General features: G+C 51.3%; 1 protein-coding gene across 1 annotated transcript; it reads left to right on the top strand.

The window, feature by feature from the left end:
* The first annotated feature begins 1,626 nt into the window (after positions 1 to 1,626).
* On the top strand, positions 1,627 to 6,046 carry LOC114884257 (retinol dehydrogenase 16-like). The gene is made up of 4 exons (XM_029203153.1): positions 1,627 to 1,939; positions 4,009 to 4,267; positions 5,113 to 5,276; positions 5,829 to 6,046. Exons 1-4 carry the CDS (start codon positions 1,627 to 1,629, stop codon positions 6,044 to 6,046), a joined length of 954 nt encoding a protein of 317 aa, XP_029058986.1.
* Positions 6,047 to 8,429: the final 2,383 nt, after the last annotated feature.

Raw genomic sequence — 8,429 nt, 5'->3', positions numbered from 1 at the left:
AGGGCACCATCCTTCATCCTTGCCTTCTTCGTCCTCACCCTTTGGGAAGCCCATGTAGGAGGGTCCTGGTGGTCACGCAGGAAGCAGGCACAGGCTGGTTTCTGCAAGACGAGCCTTTCTATTACTGCTGCCAACTCCCACCTGAGGGACAAACACTTTCAGGACTACAGTCAGCTCCCTGCACTTGACAGTTACCACTAAAGGCTGAATCTGTGCCCCTGTCTGTCTTTGTTGGCTGCTGGGGTGGGTTCCAGGGGCATTTGAGCCTCTGTTTGCTTGGGGAAGCCTCTCCTTCCCTCCCAGTGCCTCTCGTATTTCCTTACTTACCAGTTGGAGCTGTAGTAAATGTGGACGGTCAGGAGATGCCCAGCGCACTGAACCAGGCTCTTTCTGTCCCTGCCCCACTCACCAGCTCTGTGCCCCTGATGGGTCCACCCCCGTTACTGAATGTGAAAGTCCCTGCATGCACAGCTGTTCTGGGGTCCAGCCTCTGGTCCTTTCTTTAATCTCCTGAGGGGGCAGCTCCCTCCTCTTCTCCATCATCACCCTGATACAAACCGAACTAACACCTTTCCAATTATTGGGCTTTACAGCCCACGCAGCCTGGTGGGAGGTTCGCACATCCCATCCCATGATCCCTGTTCAAGTCAGTCTTTTCTCAGTGTCTGAATGGTCTGGATTCGGGGTGTGGTGCCGGGCAGGGCAGGGCCTCACTCAGCACAGGAGGGGCAGAGGGCAATGTAGCCGGGCACCCAGGGCTGTGGGCAGGGCATCTTCACAGAGTGAAAGGGGAACAACTGTTAGACCAGCTTTGTGTGAGTCCTTCCAACAACTGGCCCGGCATCTGGGAGACGTCTCACCATCGCGTGTGGCGCCCCCATTCCCTTCTTGTCCCCTCCCCTTCCTCTGAGATCAGACCCCCCGCTGTTCTCCTGCACGCCTTTCTGGCCCAGGGAGCCTCTTCACCAGGAGAGACCCTATTCTCGTTTGCCTTCCCCTTCTAATCCTAGAGAGGCTGAGAGGGACTTAGTCTTTCGGGGGTGAATTCTGGGAGCTGAGCCAGAGGAGGAGACCAGGTTCAGAGGCTAAGCCAGCTGCCCAAGGTCACACAGCTGGTCGGCAGCAGAGCTGGGTTTTGAAGCCACTTGTGTCTCGATTCCACGTGTATTCCCCTCGTAAGAATCTCCAGTAGGTTAGGGAGACCCGGTCCCAGGCTGAGCAGGAAAAAGGGAAGAAGATAGTTGTGGACCATGAAACCTGGGATATAAGGGTTACAATGTTTGGGGGTGGGGTGGAGAGGGGAGAGGTGGGTAAAGGGAAACAGGGAGGAGTGGGCGCATCAGGAAGAGGTGGCTGGAAATGTATTGTCATCCTTAAGAAGTTGTGTTGGAAACGCAATGACAAGTATTAGAAATGCTATGAGCGTACCAAATAGCATGCACTTGGGGTTAGAATCAATAATACTCAGCAAAGAGGGTGAACAGGAAAATCGTGAGGACTCCATGCCAGAGAGCCTGGAGGTTGCTTGGCCAACCAACATTGTGTGTGTTCTTAAGTCCTCCTGTCTCAACACTAGCCAGACTCGAGTTTCACCCCAGCCTGCCTGTGTCTGTCCCCTGCAAAGCCATGTGGCTGTACCTGGCGGTCCTCGTGGGCCTGTACTACCTCCTGCGCTGGTACCGGGAGAGGCAGGTGGTGAGCCACCTCCAGGACAAGTTCGTCTTCATCACGGGCTGTGACTCGGGCTTCGGGAACCTGCTGGCCAGGCAGCTGGACCTGCGAGGCTTGAGGGTGCTGGCTACATGTCTGACGGAGCAGGGGGCCGAGCAGCTGAACAGCCAGACATCAGACAGGTTGGAGACAGTGATCCTGGACGTCACCAAGACTGAGAGCATCGCTGCGGCCGCCGAGTGGGTGAAGGAGCGTGTCGGGGACAGAGGTACCACCCAGATTTCTTTTTTCTGTTTATTTCTTCTCTCTGTGTGAAGGGGAGACCCATTGACAGCTGCCTGGGGAGATTCCCAAGGTGTTTTCCAGGACTTGAAGTCCTCCCTGTGTTCTTCTCCTCATCCAGCTTACCAGCAAAGCCTCTTCCATCCCACCTCCACCTCCCAACCTTGAGGCTCTGCAGTTTGGGGGAGAGTTTTCCCTGATGAGAATGTGTCCTTGCAGACTTTCTGTCTGGTGTCCCCTCCACTGTCAGTAGGAGGTCTGGGTTCCTTGATGCTGAGTGACCAGGGTGATTGGGGTGCACTTTTTGGAGGACGGGTGGAGATGGGCACTCTGGCTGGAAGGCTGCATGGGGGGCTGGGGAGCGGCGCTGGAGCTGGGCTGTGTTCTCAGCACTTGATCATGTTCTTCCTGGTGACCCCTAGTCATCCTACTTGGGTTTAAATGTCACCAATTTTCAGATGACAACATTGAGCTGTTAGGACTTGTCTAAGGAAGGTCAGAAAACTACTTAAGCGTTACTTTTCTCTCTCTCTGTTTTCTGTTTTTCTTCTTTTCTTTTCCGTCTTTGGTTTTTTTTTTTTAATTACTACAGTTGTGCCTTTGTTTTGCAGGGGGAGGAGAGAACTTGTATTTCTTTCATCTAAGTATACTTTAAAACATGATCATTGTGGAAACTCAGAAAAGTGCAGGGATTAAAACCAAACACTCAAAATCTCACCACCCAGAGATAAGTACTGATAATATTTTGACATACATAGTATTATATTTTGCACATATTAGTATCATTTTCTTTCCACTAAAGAAAGATGTACTGATTTACAACATAATAAAAATTTCTTCGAAAAATTAATAAATTATGATTGAGAATATACTACCCTTTAGAATAGCATTACTTACTAAAAAGTACCTCATGGTATGATACATAATTATTTCCTACCTTTTATTCATCATATTCAACAGAAATGATATCTTGGCAAACTTCTTTCTACCCAGTTCCCTACACTAGAACCGCATACGTTGATTGTGCCTTTGATGACAATGGTTGGAGAATATTCTTCCTACAAGGCACACGTGTTACTGAGTAGGGGAGGAACTCAACTCTCTGAGTGGATACTTCTGGCAGCCCTACCCCATCCCTCAATAGCCTGCTCCTGCCACCCTGAGGCCTATGGTTACCAAGTCTTTAAAACCTTGGGATTGTGTCTTTGATACTTGCAGAGAGGTCTCCATTAAGTTGGGTGAATCTGCACCAAGGAGATGGGGCTAGAGTGGACTCCTGTGTGGGTGGCAGGAGAAGATGGAATTTTCTGGGGTAGGGGGTGAACTCTGTGTTCTGGGGGTGATGGGTAAACAGAGGCAGCCCTTCCTCCCCCTGAAAGCCTACCCCCATGGAATTCCCCACATTCCTGCAGGAACATTGCTCAGTGTTTTAAGGCCAGGCCCTAGAGGTCAATACCAGACCTGTCAACACATTCTCCCAAACCTGGGATTTCAGGTCTGTTTTACCCAGCCAATCTCCACCCAGATATTACTCATCATTTTTTGCCTTTTATCCACTGTCTCTTTTATTCCTCTCTTCCCCTCCCTTCCTTATTGTCTCTCTATATTTCCCTCATACTAGCTAGTTGTTGGGCACTCAGTCCTGCAGCTGTCAGAAAATCTGAAAATGTAGGTGAATATTGATAACGTCTGCAAGGACAACATGGACTGTGAAAACTCAAAACTTCACCCTCTGAGTTCCAGACTATGGACCCACTAGATTTCTTCAGCCTCAGTCCCTGCCTTCATCCAATCTGGGGTGCTTGCCCCTTGTCACCAGGCAGTGGGCTGGGCATGAAGACTGAGTCAGGAGGGTGGTGCACCTTCTGTCCTCCAACCGCTTACAGGGTCTGGTCTCCCCAAACCCGCAGGCAGCATGTTGGTCTCTGTTCCATCCGTTCCCCCTGCAGCCTCTCTCCTAAAGTCCTCACTGGGTGGAAGGTGACTTGGAACCTCGGCTGGGTCCTCACTCATGGGCCCAGCATGGTGTTGCCCTCTCACCCCCACTGTTCCCAGGACTCTGGGGCCTGGTGAATAATGCCGGCATTTGCACTCCCATGGCACCCAATGAGTGGCTGACCAAACAGGACTTCGTAAAGATGCTCGACGTGAACCTGTTGGGGATGATTGAGGTGACCCTGAGTCTGCTGCCCCTAGTGAGGAAGGCGAGGGGCCGTGTGGTCAACGTCTCCAGCGTCATGGGTCGCGTGTCCCTCTTTGGTGGAGGCTACTGCATGTCCAAATACGGCGTGGAGGCTTTCTCAGACTCCCTCAGGTAATGGCCTGGAATGGAGGCCCTTCCTCTGTCCTCCTGCTTCTATGCCTTCTACAGGGGTTTTCTTTCTTTAGAGACCTAATGGCCCTTCCTTCTAGATCCCTCTCCCTTGCTCTGTGTAGGTCTTTCACTGGGAAGCACCCTTTTATCTTTTGGGTGTTCAGGTGGGTGTGAGGCCCAATACGATTCAACATATTCCTGCCTTGCGTGAGGGTCCACAGTCACCAAAGTGTCGGAGGCAGAATTGGACCTGATATCATTTGTCTGTGCAGCCCTTCCATGTGCTCAAATGCTGCAGTATTTAGGTTTTGGGAGCCCTGTGGGGAGTGTACCCCATGAAGCCATTTATCCAGGGAGCTACTTAATCATGTCTGTGGGAGAGACTCCACGGGCTGCAGGGAGAGGGTGGCTCTGATGTGGGGGATCTGATACCGTGGGCAGAGAGATGCTCCCTAGAGGACAGGTGGCCAGGGGGTTAGCAGGGTAGGAGAGGGGAGAGAGGGGACTGGGGAGTATGGGAACGATAAAACGTGCAAAGTGTGGTGATTGATTGGAGGTGAGAGGAATAGGAGGAGATAACATTTAAAGGATGCCTTGTAGCACAACTGGTAGGATTTAGAGCTGTTAGGCACAGGTATGTAAAGTAATTGGAAAAATATTCACACTCAATACAGAAGCAATACCATCACCCTGAGTTTTCTCCCCCTGGCTTCTGTACCTCACAACCTCTGAGAAATTCCAGCGTATCCCACCCCGATCCTATGTTGGTGTCTTACTGCTCTTTCATATTTTGTTTTGCAAGAGGACCTCTGAAGTCCTTGCCCCTCTGCCTGTCTCCCTTGCAGGAGGGAGCTCTCCTACTTCGGAGTGAAGGTGGCGATGATTGAGCCCGGTTACTTCATGACCAATATGACCAGCCCTGAGGTGTTTAATGGAAGCCTCCAGGCATCATGGGATCAGGCCAGCCCAGAGATCAAGGAACTCTATGGAGAGAAGTTCGTGGCTGACTGTGAGTGAGACCTTGGGGAGAGAAGCAAACCCTTGTCTGGAAGCCTGGGTCCATCATTAGCACCTCCTCCAGTCTCAGGTCCATCCTCCCGGCTGAGTCCCCCACATAGTGGGGACTTGAACTCCATCCCCAGGGTCCTGTGTGGTCCATTGGTGACCCAAGGAAAGGATTCAGGCTTCATAGACCTGGGGACCAGTTTCTCTTCCGAAACTCTTTTAATTTGGGAAGGAAACTGAAGCCAGAGAGGGAAGACACCCGTGGAATCACGGTAAGCTGGTGTTAGAACCAGCTTTTTTCAGGTGCCTCAGTTTCTAGTGTTTGCAAAGACCTCCAGTTTATGTAGTGCACATATTCCCAGGAATAGATCCAGAGGGGGCTTGGTGTGGATAGAGATCCTGGGGTAAGTGTTAGGACACACTCCAATGAAATCCGTGTATTTGATTTGGAGTATGATTTTGGAAGAGAAAGGACTTTTTAGAAACTGTCATGTTGATCTGAAAGTGGGAGCATTGGGAAATGAGAATATTTTGGATGGTGTCTCCTTCTGGACAGTCATGAAGACATCTAATTTATTGAAGCCATCATGGTCCGGGAATCTGTCCTTGATGACCAACTGCATGGAGCATGCCCTGACCTCCTGCCACCCCCGCACCCGGTACTCCGCTGGCTGGGACGCCAAACTCTTCTACCTCCCCGTGAGCTACATGCCCACCTTCCTGGTGGACCTCATGATGTACTGGGGTGCCCCACGGCCTGCTAAGGCCCTGTAACCCAAGACTGGGGTGCATGGTGGGGGGAGCTGGGGACAGTGTGGGGAGGGGATGCATCAGGGAGAGGGAAATAGAGTGGCGAAAGGGGTTCTCATGTCACCGGGGACACCCATCCCACCTCAGTCCCCAGGCTTCTCTTGAGACATTACTTAGTTCTCTGGGGATATTATGAAGAAAGGAACAAGTCTTATGGCTGAGGAACAGGGCTCATTATCTCACATCTGTGTCCTGTTCCTTGAATGGCCTCTCAGTGCCTTATGACCCACATGCAGCTGTGAAAAACCCGCACTTTGGGGAGGGTGTGAGCAGCTGGGAGTTTTCAGTCCCCCCTGCTCTGCCTCTGTCCACCTGTTCAGATGTATCTTTCCCATGTCCAGTCTCCCTCTCCCCCAGCATAGAAATGGACAGGGGAGACAAAGGCCCCTCTTGCCTGAAGGTATGTGTTGACAGTGGAGGGTGACTACCAGCCTGACTCATGAACCTAGTTGCCAACTCAGTAGACCTTGGCTGGAATGCGATCCTGTCAGAGAACAAAGAAACCGGGTTTTGATCTATCTTGGAAACAAGAATTTCCATTGATTATTTTTTCCTAAAAATTATAGTTGAAAAGTTCACCTGCTTGAATGCATGCTAGAGCTTCATGCTTAATCTGAAGACTCCTGTTTTTCAAATTATTATTTATACACGTAAACACTCACATACACACACAGACACCGAGCCAGTCACACCAAACAAACTGAAATCAAATAAAGTATCATTGATTCACTTTATGCCTTGGGGGTATGTGTTCAGGAGGTTTGGACTCAGCCCCAGGAATTCTCTCCAGAATGTCAGAGAACTTGTGAGATTGCAAAGCCCTGGTCCTCCTTGCTGGTCTTACAGGGGGGTGCAGGGCTGCACTGAGATGGGTTCCATGGCCCACAACGTGGACTGTGACACAAGGACCCCTATTTAGACAAGGCGGAGCAACAAAAGCACTGAAAAAACAAGTGCAATGCACACCATCCCACGTCCTTACCCTAGACCTTCCGTAGATCCCTATTCCTCCTCCTTCCAGGCTGCCTTTCTTAGGGAGGGAACCAGGTCTGGTCTGATGGACGTGTGAAGGGGCTGGAACCCATGCCATGAGGGTCCATGCGGCTGTCACAAGGAAGTTTCCCTAATCCTCCCCTTGGCTGTCCCGGTGGTTTTTGACAAAGGATCAGTGATTCCCCACTGAAAATCTCATCTCCTCCAAGTATCAGATATTCAGCGCCTGAAGGCGGGATTTGTCTCTCCATTTTGGGAGCTCACTCCAGTAGGGGGACTGCATACCTGTAGGGCTGGAAAAGAGCTTGCACAATTAGCCCTCACTCCTGGCACCTTCTAGCCCCCTTTGGTTACCTACGCCTCTCCCCACTTCAGGGGACCCAACCTGAGATGAGAAGAGGGGATGGTGTGGGACACCCTGTCTTTGACAGTGGTCCTACTGAGACTGGGCAGAGCGACACCTGGTGGTGGCAGCCCCTGCTCCAGCACAAGCAGGTTCACAAGTGCGGCCTCAGAATCTGGGCCAGCTGCAACTCCCTGGACCATAGATGCAGAGATCTTTGTCAGTGAGTCTCCCTGACAGGGTCGCCTCTGAAAGATTTCTTCTTCTGGCCCCCGCAGCTCCCAGGTGAGTGAGTGTCACCCCAGGCTCCTTTCACTTACTGCTCTCTCCTGACCTTCCTGTGGCTGTTCCCGCCTGGAATGTAGTCTGAAACAGCTGAGACCCCCACGAGCAGTCATATTACTTTCAGCGTTCACAAGAGGGAAGCAGATGGCATGAGGGCTGAGACGTGTCTGCTGCATGGCCCTTTGGGAGTTTATGGTTGAAGGAATTTTTGGTCACTGAGAAAAAAAAATCTGTTTCTTCCAAGTAAAGAAACCACGACCTTCTCCCTTAGCAGGGTTTCTATTTGCCTAGGATTTGCATGCCACCCCGGCTTCCTGACACCGTTTCCACACAGTTTCAAGGGCACCATCCTTCATCCTTGCCTTCTTCGTCCTCACCCTTTGGGAAGCCCATGTAGGAGGGTCCTGGTGGTCACGCAGGAAGCAGGCACAGGCTGGTTTCTGCAAGACGAGCCTTTCTATTACTGCTGCCAACTCCCACCTGAGGGACAAACACTTTCAGGACTACAGTCAGCTCCCTGCACTTGACAGTTACCACTAAAGGCTGAATCTGTGCCCCTGTCTGTCTTTGTTGGCTGCTGGGGTGGGTTCCAGGGGCATTTGAGCCTCTGTTTGCTTGGGGAAGCCTCTCCTTCCCTCCCAGTGCCTCTCGTATTTCCTTACTTACCAGTTGGAGCTGTAGTAAATGTGGACGGTCAGGAGATGCCCAGCGCACTGAACCAGGCTC

Source organism: Monodon monoceros, unplaced genomic scaffold (genome assembly GCF_005190385.1).
Source record: "Monodon monoceros isolate NGI ecotype Baffin Bay Population unplaced genomic scaffold, NGI_Narwhal_1 Contig4173_ctg1, whole genome shotgun sequence".
In the NCBI taxonomy this organism is placed as follows: Eukaryota; Metazoa; Chordata; class Mammalia; order Artiodactyla; family Monodontidae; genus Monodon; species Monodon monoceros.
The sequence above is the reverse complement of the archived record's forward strand: the minus strand, read 5'-3'. Positions and strand labels throughout refer to the sequence as shown.

Excerpts from the sequence above, each read along its gene's own strand:
- LOC114884257 (XM_029203153.1), top strand. The coding sequence starts at position 1,627 with ATGTGGCTGTACCTGGCGGTCCTCGTGGGCCTGTACTACCTCCTGCGC. Across the intron at positions 4,268-5,112 it reads GCTTTCTCAGACTCCCTCAG|GAGGGAGCTCTCCTACTTCG; the intron begins GTAATGGCCTGG and ends TCTCCCTTGCAG. Across the intron at positions 5,277-5,828 it reads AGAGAAGTTCGTGGCTGACT|TCATGAAGACATCTAATTTA; the intron begins GTGAGTGAGACC and ends CCTTCTGGACAG.